Raw genomic sequence first — 15,056 nt, forward strand, 5'->3', positions numbered from 1 at the left:
TTCCTCTGGGCTGAATAGAGGGAAAAAGAGCATGAAATACGTTGAGCACTCCACCGAACTGATGTCAGTACTCATTCCTTCTGCCTTAACGCTTACTACAGTAAACCAACAATAGTGGAAAACCAAAGGTGCGGCAGTGAGGTAGCTCCTGGTGCTTAAGCCAGACAGGCCTTACTTACTAAAATCATAGAGGATTTGTTTTATTTCATTATATATCAGCCAGATAAAAAATAAAAAAATGTATTCCCTCATCCACACATTCGAGTCCTCCACTCTGCGCAATTGTATTCTCACAGCGGTACTCCCCCTGCTCCCTGCTGTGAGAATTTACTGATCAGCGCTGCAGCCAACTGGCTTTATCTGTTGATTGGACAAAAATGTCCAACCATCCCATCTGAGAGGAGTAGATCACTAAACTCACTCCCTTTGAATGGGAATGGCCATGCGTGTTTTTACTTTGGACTTTAGTCCTGTGGACTTGTGTACACACGATTCCTCCATCGGACATTTGTTGCCCGAAAGTTTGAGAGCATGCACAGCAAACATTTGTCTGTTGAAAAACTGAAAACTATTGTCCGGTGGAGCATACACACGGTCAGATTATCCTATAAAACAGGTACATCGGACCGTTGTTGTCAAAAAGTCAGATTGTGTGTGTGGGCCTTAAGAAAGTCTTCAGAGACTTGGACACACCTGGGGCTCTGGACTTGTAAAGTGTTCTGCAGCTAACTAAAGCTTCATACACACGATTGGACTTCCATCTGATTTTTCAGTGGATTTTTGTCCGAATGGGCATTGGCCGTGAACTTGTTCTGCATACACACGGTAGAACATTTTCAGCCAACTTTCACCAAATCCCGTGGTTTTTAAGCTCTTTACCGCCACCCTTTGGGCAACTTCTGCTATTGTTGGCTGGTGTTTAGCACTGGTTCTGAGCATGCGTGTTTGTACTTTGGACTTTAGTCCGATGGACTTGTGTACACACAATCGGATTATCCTCCATGGGACATTTGTTGTCGAAATGTTTGAGAGCATGCATAGCGAACATTTGTCCATTGAAAAACCAACAATTGTCTGATGGAGCATACAGACGGTCGGATTGTCTGATAAAACAGGTCCATCGGACCGTTGTTGTCGAAAAAAGTCTAATCGTGTGTATGGGCCTTTACACGGGACACGCAGGTCTGGCAAGGGCCATAATGGAGAACCTAACACCTGAAGGTTACATGCCAAGCTAGTCCCAGACATTCAGTCCAGCGGGGTCCACATATGGCCTCTAAAGCTAGTGCTGAGAAGCTGCCGATCCAAATAGCTGCTTTGTAGAGACCAGCTCATAAGTAGAGAAGAATCATGACTGAAGTCGCAGAGTTAAAAACAACACCAGTAATGTAGTGAAAATTGTGATTAAAAGTCACAAAGATTAGAAGGCTAAGAAAAAAAAAGATTCACATTTTGCAGCTGAAGAAAAGGCATCCAGCCTCCTAGGTCACAAAGAAAACAGAGGCATGCTGGTAGAGAAGGGGCTATTCTGAGCAAGGTTACTATATTTTTGTTTGCCAGTGTCCCAACCCCTGATAGGCGGCAGTATAACCCGGCTGTAAAAGAATTCCTCTGTCCCATGTAAATGTATCCCTATCCCACCTTTAGGACCTTCCCAAATTTTATCTAAAATAAGAGTGTTTGCTTCCACCGAACCTCTCTTTTTCACATAGTTATGTTAATGTTTGGTCAGTACAAAGGTTGCTTGGGGCCTTGAGTAGTAGTAACCATTTAGAACAATCCCAAGCCAGTCGCAACTTCACTCAGTGGGGGGAAATTTACTAAAATGAGTGAACACAGAACCCGGTGTAACTGTGCATATTAACCAATCAGCTTCTAGGTTTTGTTTGTCAAAGCTTAACCACTTAAGCCCCGGACCAATTTGCAGCCAAAGGACCAGGCCCCTTTTTGCGATTCGGCACTGCATCGCTTTAACTGACAATTACGCAGTCGTGCGACGTGGCTTCCAAACAAAATTGGCATCCTTTTTTTCCCACAAATAGAGCTTTCTTTTGGTGGTATTTGATCACCTCTGCGGTTTTTATTTTTTGCGCTATAAACAGAAATAGAGCGGCAATTTTGAAAAAAATTCAATATTTTTAACTTTTTGCTATAATAAATATCTCCAAAAAATATATAAAAAAATGTTTTTTTCCTCAGTTTAGGCCGATACGTATTCTTCTATATATTTTTGGTTAAAAAAAAAAAAAAAAAAAAAAAATCGCAATAGCGATTACTGATTGGTTTGCACAAAAGTTATAGCGTTTACAAAATAGGGGATCGTTTTATAGCATTTTTGTTAATATTTTTTTTTTTACTAGTAATGGTGGCAATCAGCGATTTTTATTGTGACTGCGACATTATCGCGGACACATCGAACATTTCTGACACATTTTTGGGACCATTGTCAGATATACAGAAATCAATGCTATTTAAATGCATTGATTCCTGTGTAAATGACACTGGCAGTGAAGGAGTTAACCACTAGGGGGCAGTGTAGTGTTATGTATGACGTTATGTGTTTTTTTTTATCGTAGGAGGGCGTGGCCTGGCATGTGACGTCACTGATCGTCCTTCCCTATAAAAGGGAAGAGACGATCGTGACAGCCACACAGGGAAGCATGGGGAGAGGTTTGTTTACACAGACCTCTCCTCGTTCTTCAGCTCTGTGACTCGATCGCGGGACACCAGCGGCGATTGGGTCCGCTGGTCCCACGGCCATGGTCACGGAGCACAGGACCGGGTCGGGAGCGTGCCCCGCTGGCGGCGCGCTCCCGACCCACAGCTGGGCACTTAAAGAATCACGTACATCTACGTGATTGTGCCCAGCCGTGCCATTCTGCCGACGTACATCGGCATGAGGCGGTCCTTAAGTGGTTAATTGAACAAGCTGAAGTTAGAAGCTATGCACAGGTGTACCAGATTCTGTGTGCACCAGTTTTTGTAAATCTCTCCCAATATACTGTATCCATAATCATGCACTTATTGTCATGTACAATGCCAATTGCTGAGTCTACTGATACTCCATGCATCTGCCTGTATTTAAAATGGTGGAAATGTTGGATTTAACAAAAAAAGAAAAAAAGAAATATTGTTGTGTCCCTCAATGGATAATAAATAAAGAAGGCAGGGGGTGAAAACCACAGAAATAAAAAACAGGCACTTTGCTGTGTGTGGGGACTTGAGCTTGTTTCACACAGGCTTCAGCTTATATAAAAGTGGTGTGAACAGCAAGCTTTGGCACAGCATTTGCAGAGCTTTCATCAGGCTTTTGCTTTTAAAGTACCATTTAACTCCAATTTATAAATGTAAAACACAGATCCTAACGGGAGTGCTGAATCCCACTTTAAGCAAGCTGCTAGCAGGCTTTCAATAAGCTTCAAGAAGTGCTGAAGCCTTCTAGTAGCTTGTTGAAAGGATCTGTGTTCAGCATTTACAAACTAGAGCTGAATGGTACTTCAACTGCAAAAAAGCTTGCTGAAAGCTCTGCAAATGCTTTTTCAAAGCTTGCTGTTCACACAGCTCTGATACAAGCTGAAGCTTGTGTGAAACTGGCCATACTTACCTAGTAAGCCCTTCTTCATACAGATAAATGATTAGAGGATCGTACGAGGTGATCAGCACATAGAGGCGGACATCAAACTTAAACCCTAGAGGGGGGAAAACACAGTGCGTTTGAGACAGCCAGATACGCCCCTCCTCACTACCTGCTTACCCATCAGAGTTCTGATCATGTGACCCCAGCTCACATCTCACATAAATACCACCCACCCAAGGATTGTATCCTCATCACCTGCTCAGAGGATTATAAGAACCCTACTCACCTCTAAACTACCCGCTCACCTTCCCACCACCCAGAGGATCATATGACCCCAGCTCATGCCTCACATACAGTATATACCACCCGCCTGAGAAATGGATGAGGCCCACTCCTCCCCTCCTCACCACCCTCTAGAGGATCATATGACCCCTGCTCACCCCTCACCTACATACCACCCACCCAAGGATCGCATGATCATCAGCATATCCTGCAGGATTTGGTGATGATCATTTGACCCCAGCTCACATCTCATCTATATACCACCCACCCAAGGATCGTATCCTCATCACCTGCTCAGAGGATTATAAGAACCCTACTCACCTCTACACTACCAACTCACCTTCCCAGATGATCATATGACCCCAGCTCACATCTCACCTAAATACCACCCCACCCAAGGATTGTATCCTCATCACCTGCTCAGAGGATTATAAGAACCCTACTCACCTCTACACTACCCGCTCACCTTCCCACCACCCAGAGGATCATATGACCCCAGCTCATGCCTCACATACAGTATATACCACCCACCTGAGGATCGGAGGAGGCCCACTCCTCACCTCCCCACCACCCCCTAGAGGATCATATGACCCCTGCTCACCCCTCACCTACATACCACCCACCCAAGGCCCTATTACACCATCCTTCCTGCTCACCTCCTCATCACCAGCTTAGAGTATCATAAGAACCCTACTCACCTCTACACCACCCACCAGAGGCTCATATGGCCCCAGCTCACCCCTTACCTATATACCACCCACCTGAGGATTGGATGACCCCCCTCACTCACCACCTCATCATCCACTCAGAGGGTCATAAGAACCCTACTCATCTCTACACCACCTGCTCACCTCCTCACCACCCACCAGAACATCATCTGACCCCCACAAAACCTCCTCACCACCTGCCACCTCCTCCACATACAAACCCTCTACCAAAATACAAGGGCTTCTGACACTCACCATCTATGAGTAGAGGATTACTGACGTAACGAGACACCAGAATATTGTCTTCCAGGCTTATCTGTGAGGGCTGGAAGGGAGACAGAAAGCTGGGTGTCAGTACAAAACAGGAAAGAGGAGAAGCATACTCCAGGACCTGTTAAAAGTATATCTCAAGGCTAAACTTTTTTTTTTTTTAGATTTGGATAGAGTGGGAAGGGATTGGAACCCCTGTCAGTTTTTATTGCTGTCTTTGTACCTGTTAAGGAGATTTGCCCTCTCTATGGCCTCTTGCACATGGGAGTAAAAAAAACGCCACATTTTTTACTGATATAAAAATTTGATGTGTTGTTGTCTATGGAACAATGTACACAGCTGAGTAAAGATCAGTAGTACAGCCATAGGCGTGCACCCCAAAGCTCAAACACATATGTGTGTGCATGTGTATCTATACTGACGGTGTCAGTAGGGCAGGGGATTGTGCCAGTAGTATTTATTTGTATTATTTAATTTTTTTATTATTTTTTTTACAAGTTTTTTAAAAGCCCAGTTAGTGGTAAAATAGCAGGGGTTTAAACACTGCAAATCTGTGCCACACAGGGTGATTAGTGTGTGCCCAGGCACATCTGGCACACCCTGTACGCACGCCTATGAATACAGAATTAAGTATTAAGCAGTAAAACAAAAATAGAAAATTTTACATTTGAGTTCAGTAAATTATACGTATATAAGCATGTTTACGCCAGTATAAATGAGTATATTAAAACTCTGGCAATGAAGAAGAATTTTACTAGTCTATACCGTTACGCACCTTTACGCAAGCCTATACTCAAATTAGTCAAGGTCTTTACACACAGACTGTTTACCTTTATTGAAAGTAAAAAAAAAATCCTAAATTTTGGGTCACCCCAGAAAAGTAAAAAAGGGAAATCTTTCAATGGGGACACTTGTTCTGGTGACCTGGGGGGTTCCCACGAAATTCCCTTAATTTGCAGAGGCTTCCTCTCACTTCCTGTTTGGCTATGGGACAGGAAGTGAAGGGAAATTTACGCAATGAGACACAGATGGCGAAAAAAAAAAGAAAAATCTGGCAGGGGTAAAACCCTCTCTTGCTCTATCCAAAATGAAAAATAAAAAATAAAAAATTTTGAGGATTTTCCTGTCCTCAATTACTAACAACCACAGTGAAAAATCCAAGACACAGGGGTTGGTACACAACATGGAATGCACACTAAGAAAAGAGAGAGACAGCTTGGGACACACAGATTTCTATGACAACTCCACAGAGAGAGAGACTAGAGGGAAATAGCACGGGAAGACAGGCAGTAGGAGAAAAAGGCCCACAATAACTAGACGATATTGTTACAGTGACATACAGAGTTCACCAGATAGACTCCCCGTCCTCTGGATGATGCCACTGGCTTTACAATCCAAGGGCCGCGGTCCTTAGAATAAGCATCTGCAGAAAGAGACACTGATGGGAGATTTCTTCACAATTTGTATGCATAAAATCAGATTCCCCATACTCTGCGTCCCCAGATACTATTAGGCTGGGTTCACACTGCTGCGGTGTACGAGATCGGATGTGATTTGCACCGCACTGCAGTGCAAATCACATGCGCGATGCGATTTCAGCCATACAAATAGTATCTGGCCCAAACTCGTACAGGACCCTTTTTTTGGTCCGCAGCAGAATCGGATCGCATGGATGTTCACACCATGCGATCCGATTCCTGTCCGAGTTTGCAGATCGCACTGCGATATGCAAACTGATTTGGAGGTGTCATTAACTTTTCACTGACACTCCCAGCAGTTCGCATAGGGCAGTGTGAACTGCCACCGGAAGGTATGCGATGTGGGAACCCGCAGTAGATTCGCAGCGTTCCCGCATCGCAGCAGTGTGAACCCAGCCTTACAGTGCCTTGAAAAAGTATTATATTTTATTATTATACACGATACACGAAGAAGTATTCATACCCCTTGAAATTTTCCACATTTTGTCATGTTACAACCAAAAACACAAATGTATTTAATTGGGATTTTATGTGATAGACCAAAAAGTGGCACATCATTGTGAAGTGGAAGGAAAATTATAAATGGTTTTCAACATTTTTCACAAAGAAAAATGTGTGAAAAGTGTGGCATGCATTTGTATTCAGTCCCCTTTACTCCGATACCCCTAAAGCAAAGTGCTTGCCCCGACTTAGTTGGGGTAGGCGGAGCACTTTGGTGGGGGTGGGTCAGCCGACCCTTGACCTTTGACCTCTGGGGGATACGCCTGCTGACCTTTGACTTTTGGGGGAGGTCCCTATTCCAATCCCTGAGTCCTAGCCTTGTTCTACTAGGGAAAACCCTAAACCCCAACCCTAACCCTAACTAAAACATTACAGACATCAACGTCATTGGGGAGGAGTCTGGTGACAACGAAGTTCCGATTGAACGTAACGTGTATGGGGGAGGAGCTACGCATGACGTCACCCGCTGCTGCCCTACGGAACTAACATGATTGTCGGCTTTACATGCTGTGTTTGTATCATCTTTATGTGAGTAGTTTGTGTTTGAACACAAAAATGTAATCTTATACTTAAGCGGTGAGCACTTCGATCTTTTCTTTCTACCCATGACCTGGTGCCCTTGCTGACATCTAAGGAGACGTGAGAGAAGTTTATGGTCCGTGTTAACCCTTTTGATACCCGCTTGCATGACCACCTGTTTGCACAGGGGTCCATGCCATAAGGAGAGAGTGATTAGTTAGACCAGAGGTGGAGGGATTGTCACGCTACTGTGGAAAAAAAATTACTTACATCAGTGCTACAGTTTTAATTTAAAAACATATTTGTGTGAACTGTGCAGTTAAGTCATGGATTGTGGAAACTAACTAGTGTCGGGTGATTGCATATAGTGTATACCACATTTACCACTGACTAATGCAGAGTTGCAATGCAAAGAGATCAGCTAAAAGTAGTTGGATCTGTATGTGCGTTATAATTAAAATCGAAATTAGTCGATCGATTAAAAAAAAAAAATTGATTAATCAAACACAGAAATTTTAATCAGTAACAGCCCTAGTATAAATACAGCTGTTCTATGAAGCCCTTAGAGGTTTGTTAGAGAACCTTAGTGAACAAACAGCATCATGAAGGCCAAGGAACACACCAGACAGGTCAGGGATAAAGTTGTGGAGAAGTTTAAAGCAGGGTTAAATTATAAAAAAAATATACAAAGCTTTGAACATCTCACGGAGCTCTGTTCAATCCATCATCTGAAAATGGAAAGAGTATGGCACAATTGCAAACCTACCAAGACATGGCCGTCCACCTAAACTGACAGGCCGGGCAAGGAGAGCATTCATCAGAGAAGCAGCCAAGAGGCCCATGGTGACTCTGGAGGAGCTGCAGAGATCCACAGCTCAGGTGGGAGAATCTGTCCACAGGACAACTATTAGTTGTGCTCTCCACAAATCTGACCTTTATGGAAGAGTGGCAAGAAGAAAGACATTGTTGAAAGAAAGCCTTAAGAAGTCCCATTTGCAGTTTGTGAGAAGCCATGTGAGGGACACAGCAAACATGTGGAAGAAGGCGCTCTGGTCAGATGAGACCAAAATTGAACTTTTAAAAGCAAAACGCTATGTGTGGTGGAAAACTAACACTGCACATCACCCTGAACACACCATCCACACCGTGAAACATGGTGGTGGCAGCATCGTGTTGTGGGGATGCTTTTCTTCAGCATGGACAGGGAAGCTGGTCAGAGTTGATGGGAAGATGGATGGAGCCAAATACAGGGCAATCCTAGAAGAAAACCTGTAATGCCGCGTACACATGACCGGACTTTTTGACAGCAAAGGCCTGACGGAACGAGTCCGTCGGACAATTCAATCTTGTGTGGGCTCCAACGAACCTTTGCTTGCCAAAAATCCGGCGGACTTTAGAAATAGAACATGTTTTCAATTTTTCCACTGGAACTCCGCCGGACCAAGAAATCCGTCCGTCTGTATGCTAGTCCGACAGACAAAAACCAACGTTAGGGCAGCTATTGGCTACTGGCTATGAACTTCCTTATTCTAGTCCAGTCGTACGTCATCACGTTTCAAATCCGTCGGACTTTGGTGTGATTGTGTGTGGCCAAGTCCGTTCATTTGGAAAGTCCATCGGAATTCCGCCGAAAGTCCATCGGACCTAGTCCCTCGAAAAGTCCGGTCATGTGTACGTGGCATTAGAGTCTGCAAAAGACTTGAGACTGGGGCGGAGGTTCACCTTCCAGCAGGGCAACAACCCTAAACATACAGCCAGAGCTACAATGGAATGGTTTAGATCAAAGCATATTTATCTGTTAGAATGGCCCAATCAAAGTCCAGACCTAAATCCAATTGAGAATCTGTGGCAAGACATGAAACTTGTTGTTCACAGACGCTCTCCATCCAATCTGACAGAGCTTGAGCTACTTTGCAAAGAAGAATAGGCAAAAATGTCACTCTCTAGATGTGTAAAGCTGGTAGAGACATCCCCAAAAAGACTTTCAGCTGTAATTGCAGTGAAAGGCAGTTCTACAAAGTATTGACTCAGGGGGGCGCTATACAAATGTACCCCCACACTTTTCACATATTTATTTGTAAAAAATGTTGGAAACCATTTATCATTTTCCTTCCACTTCACAATTATGTGCCACTTTGTGTTGGGCTATCACATAAAATCCCAATAAAATACATTTATGTTTTTGTTTGCAAAATGACAAAATGTGGAAAATTTCCAGGGGTGTGAATACTTTTTCAAGCACTCTAGTAGAATTGACCTATCGTGAGAAGTATTCCACAGAGTCTTCTTAAAGTACTCAAAGGATGGCGACACTCACTGCAAAAATCCTGGTATTCTCCGGGGAGCAGATAAGTCCGGGGCAGCAGGCTGAAGTTGCATACACCATGCGTTTGCTGCATACGCTGTACATTCTTATACAAACGATCCTTGCGGGTCAGCTCGTAGGACCTGAAACACACAAAAGTGGATGAGAACACGAGAGTCCAGCTTTCCGTCTGCCTGGATAACCAGCACATTGGAAATAGATGAGGGTGTATAATAAAGGATTAATGGAGATGGTAACCCTGAAGCTCATGACGCCTTTTATCTCTCTCGCATCCCATGTCATTTCTACTGTTCAGCCTCCATAGAATAGTTCAGTTGGCACCTCGACAGGGGCCCCACAGCCAGGAAAATGACATTCCAATATAGAAAGATGGCTGCCCAACATCTCTCCAGCTTTATTATCGGCTTTTTTTCAGCGGGAACACAGGGGGAACGCAATTTGGGCACTCCAGCACTGAATGTATGTAATGGCAGGGGATAGTAGGGTGTGCTGAAGGGTCCAAATATGCCAGCTGCCGGGGGATCTATTGTAACAATTAACCCCCCCAGCAATGACCCACTAGCAACATAAGACCAGTGTTAATTTTGGCAGCACATTTCAATTTAGTTTTAGTCTTATGCCCCATACACACGATCGAACATTCCAACCACAAAATCCGTCTGATTTTTTCTGACGGATTTTGGCCGAAACTAGTCTTGCATACACACGGTCGCACAAAGTTGTCAGAAAATCCGATCGTTCAGAACGAGGTGACGTTCGTAACATATGACGGGACTACGTAGAGGCCAGTAGCCAATAGCTTTCATCTCCAATTTTTTTCTGAGCATGAGTGCCACTTTTTGCGTCAGAATTCTCTACACACAATCGGAAAAAGTCTGGAAATCGGATTTTGTTGTTGGAAACTTTTAAATCCAGCTCTCAAACTTTTTCAGTCAGAAATTTCGACAGAAAAAGTCCGATAGAGCTCACATACGATCGGATTTTCCGACAACATAATCCGATCAGACTTTTTCCGTCGGAATTTCTTACCGTGTGTATGGGGCATTACTCTTAGGACTAAAATGGCAATTTAGTTTTAGTCCCATTTTAGTCTTCTGCAATTGTTTTAGTTTTAGTCGTATTTAGTTGACTAAATCTCCAGTACCTTTTAGTCGACTAAAACTCATTTGAGTCGTCTAAAATCGAATTGGTGTAATTCAATTGTAATGCAATCGTTAACATTTCTCTACAATTTGCTAACTCATTATGTACTGCTGGAGTGAAAAATCGAATGTTATTTATTATTACATTGAGGTATGAACATGCACTACAGACCAGTGTTAATTTTGAAGTGAAATTTCAATTTAGTTTTAGTATTCGTTTTTTGTTTTAGTCCCATTTTAGTCTTTTGACTAAAATGCCATTTTAGTTTTAGTTACATTTTAGTTGTTTTAGTTTTAGTCGTAATTAAGTCGACTAAAAAAATATTTATTTAGTCGCCTAAAATGTTTTAGTCGACAAAATTAACACTGCATAAGACTCCCCCCCATCTTATGTTGCTGGGGGGTCAATTGTTGCTGGGAGCGATCTACTGTTGAGGAGAGGTCTATTGTTTCTGGCTGCTGGGGGGGTCTATTAATGCTGGCTGTTGGAAGATCTATTGTTGCTGATGGGGTCTATTGTTCCTGTGGTCGGTCTGTTGTTGTGAGGCCATATTTTGCTGCAAGTGGTCTATTGTTGTTGGGGGGGGGGGTCTATTATTGTTGAGGGTGTCTTTTTATTGCGGGGGGATCTATTTTTGCTTGGGGGGCTACGGTTGCTGGCTGCAAGGGATCCATTTTCCTGCTTTTCTTATTATAATCACCAAATTCCATAAAGACTACTTAGCACCACAAAGCGATACTTGGTTCTGTTTTCTAAAAGAGGTGGTACTGGGAGGTGGGTTGGGGTGGAAACAAGGGATGGTGCTTGGAGGTGGGTAGAGGGCAGAGACAAAGGGGGGGGGGGGGCCTGTTTATTATTCTGATACAGAGAAGGACAAAGAACTTCCTCGCTACCCACTCACTTCCTTCTAGAGACAAAGGCAGCAACAGGGTCCTAGGCAAGGTAGTAGCTTTGGCCCCTTATCCCCTTGACTGACATTGATAAGGATTGGAACATGCATGGTTTGAACAGGCCCCACCAGACACCAACTGCCCAAATACATCATCTCTTGTGGGAGGCAGATGAACAGCTTTTATTCCCTGGTTTCAAGTGACAGTAAAAGGTAATTTTTTTTTAAATTTTTTAAATAACAAACAAGTTATACTTACCTGCTCTGTGTAATTGTTTTGCACAGAGCAGCCATGATCCTCCTTTTCTTGGGTCCCCTGACAGCCCTCCTGTCTCCTCCTCTTCACCGAGTGCCCCCATAGCAAGCCGCTTGTCATTGCTCGCTCCTGAGCCACGCTCTATGGGGTCGATTTACTAAAACTAAAGAGTGCAAAATCTGTGCATAGAAACCAACCAGCTTCCAGTCTAACCACTTCAGCCCAGGAAGGTTTTACTGACTTCCTGACCAGGCCATTTTTTTTTAGATACAGCACTGCGTTACTTTAACTGACAATTGCGTGGTCGCGTGACGCTGTACCCAAATAAAAAAATAAAATTGATGGTCCTTTTTTCCCCACAAATAGAGCTTTCTTTTGGTGGCATTTGATCACCTCTGTGGTTTTTATTTTTAAACAAAAAAGAGCACCAATTTTGAAAGAAAAAAAAAACCTATATTTTTTTACTTTTTGCTTTAAAACATACCCAATGCATTTTTTTTTTTTTTAATCTAATTTCTTCAAAAATTTAAGCCAATATTCTGCCACACATTTTTGGTAAAAAAAAAATCGCAATGAGCGTATATTGATTGGTTTGCGCAAAAAAGTTATAGCGTCTACAAAATAGGGCATATATTTATTGCATTTTAATTTATTTTTTTACTAGCAATGGTGGCAATCAGAGATTTTTAGTGGGATTTCGACACTGTGGCGGACAGAATGGACACTTTTGGGAACCAGTGACATTATTACAGTGATCAGGGCTAAAAATATGCACTGACACTGTATAAATGACACTGGCAGGGAAGGGGTTAACATCAGGGGCGATCAAAGGGTTAAGTGTGCTCCCTGTTTGTGCGTTCTTACTGTGGGGGGGGGGGGGGGGGTGGGTTCACTGCATGGACACAGTGACCTGTGTTCCTGATTAGCAGATCTGCCTTGTTCGCCGTTCTATCTCTGTAGGGAATGATCACAGGAGGCTGACGGACATTGTGTCCACCGGACCTGCTGATTGCCTCCCCGTGTCCAATTAGCGTGCGATCGCGCCTCCGGTGGCATGCATGCGCCGCCCACCCCCCCCCCCCCCCCAGTGGCTATTGAACACAATGACAACCTCCCACAGTAAAAATGCGGTAGGCGGTCAGCAAGTGGTACTAAAGTCTCTTTTTTTTTGTGTTAAAAATAACAAACATGTTATACTTACCTGCCCTATGTAATGATTTTGCACAGAGCAATCCTCCTCCTCCTCCTCCTCTCAACTTGCTATGGGGGCACCTGAGCCAAGCTGCAGCTCCATGTGTCCATTCAGACATGGAGCAGTGACCTGGCCCCACCCCCTCTCATTGGCTTACTGACTTTGATTGACAGCAGCGGGAGCCAATGGTGGAGAGTCCCAGACAGCCCCGATCCAGCCAGCCAGTCTCGTGCAACATCGCTGAATTGAGATGGGGCTCAGGTAAATTTTAGGGGGGCTGCAGCACACAGAAGTTTTTTTATCTTCACGTATAGAATGCGTGAAGGTACAAAAAAAAAACCTCTGCCTTTAGAACCACTTTAGAGTGGTTCTAAAGGCAGAGGGATTTTTCATCTCCATGCATTCTATACATGAAGATAAAAAACCTTCAGTGTGCAGCAGCCCCGCTCGGCCCCCCTAACACTTACAGCCCTATCCAGATCCAGAGATGTTGCACGAGAGCCTCGGATGTCCGATACTCCCCTCCTGATTGGCTGAGACAAAGCAGCTGGCGCCATTGGCTCCTGCTGCTGTCAATCAAAGTCAGTGAGCCAAAGAGAAAAGAGAGGGGGTGGCAAGCTGCTTGCTGTGGGGACGCACAGTTGCACCAGATTTTGCACTCTCCAGTTTTAGTAAATCAACCTCTATGTATCATAAGACACACAGAACAGGGCTTGACCTACCCCCCCCCCCCCCCCCCCCATGTCACTTGATCACAATCGGTAAGAGCTGCATACTGAAGGTTTTTTAGGTATGTATAGAATCCAGGAGCATGAAGGTTGTAGCTGGGCCACCTTGACATCCCCTGGGCCCTAGGCTGCTGTCTAGTTTGCCATGTGGATGATCAGGCTCTGTTATGATGTCACACTATTATATCCCATCATGCCCATACCTAGGAAAGTGGTTGACTCTCTGGAAGCTCGCCAGATTTCGCAGGAGATGTGGCTTTATGTGTGATCCTGTCCACATGAGGTTAAAGTCGTTACTATTGGCATTGGCCTGGGAAAAAGACAAGATGTTATTAAAGGGCGGTGGTAATAAGGATTACAGAGGATATACAGATGTTTGTGTCTCACCTCCTGAAAGCCATGAGCAGAGAGAATGTTGCGCACTAGTCGGCTGTCTGTACGCACCATCTTGAAGGCCAGGCGGTAACGCTCTGCGGAAGAGAGAGAGGTGAGAGATGTCAGGAAACACAAAAAAAAAAGGCTTCAAGGATCCTGACATGGGGACCATGGACTGTTTGGGGCGCAGATCACATGTCTAGGCACTGACAGCTCTGCTGTCCTTACCTCCCACAGTGCGCCATGATGGCTCTTTGGTGAGGATGGCCTCCGGGTGGAAGACGATTATGGGCACTTTGCGAGACGTTCCAGTCCAGAGGATGCGAGGGGATTGCCTAGATGGAAACACAGCAAAGGCAGTGAGACCCCCGACACTCATAGATGGCAAATACACGGAAAATCGGGGACATCACTGATAAAGAGAACATTTGTTTGGGAATACCTAACAGATGGTGACCATCCAAATTCATAACCAGGGAAGAGGAGGAAAGCACAGCACAAGCTGATCCCTTCATAGGAAGAGGCAGCAGCCCCGATGTTCCCTCCTTTAGAACAGTCAGTACTAAGCCAGTTTCATTAGGGCCTGTGCACACAGGTATCTGTGTGTATCAGAGCTGCCTCTCCCTTAAAAGTCAATATGAATGCAAAAGCAGCTGAAGGCGGTCAGATGGGAAAACACTCTGCATATATCTGAACAGGTCTTTTTTTTTTCAGCAGGAACGTAGGGGGACACAGTTCCGGCACCACCAGCACTGAATGTATGCAGTGGCAGGGGATAGTGGGGCGTGCTGAAAGGTTCAATGATACCAGCTG

General features: G+C 44.3%; 1 protein-coding gene across 2 annotated transcripts in view; it reads right to left on the reverse strand.

The window, feature by feature from the left end:
• TTLL5 (tubulin tyrosine ligase like 5) overlaps positions 1-15,056 on the reverse strand; it is a 43,222-nt gene that overhangs the window by 25,901 nt on the left and 2,265 nt on the right. For both annotated transcript variants that reach the window (XM_077463633.1, XM_077463632.1), the window contains exons 2-8: positions 14,472-14,578; positions 14,256-14,338; positions 14,072-14,178; positions 9,652-9,782; positions 6,177-6,259; positions 4,822-4,891; positions 3,605-3,689 (exon numbers count right to left, since the gene is read on the reverse strand). In XM_077463633.1, the coding sequence (XP_077319759.1) occupies positions 3,605-3,689; positions 4,822-4,891; positions 6,177-6,259; positions 9,652-9,782; positions 14,072-14,178; positions 14,256-14,338; positions 14,472-14,578 (666 nt within the window). The remainder of the gene's footprint in view (positions 1-3,604; positions 3,690-4,821; positions 4,892-6,176; positions 6,260-9,651; positions 9,783-14,071; positions 14,179-14,255; positions 14,339-14,471; positions 14,579-15,056) is intronic.

This window comes from Lithobates pipiens, unplaced genomic scaffold (assembly GCF_037356315.1).
Source record: "Lithobates pipiens isolate NorthernLeopardFrog02 unplaced genomic scaffold, aLitPip1_a1.2 Scaffold_30, whole genome shotgun sequence".
Classification (NCBI taxonomy): domain Eukaryota; kingdom Metazoa; phylum Chordata; class Amphibia; order Anura; family Ranidae; genus Lithobates; species Lithobates pipiens.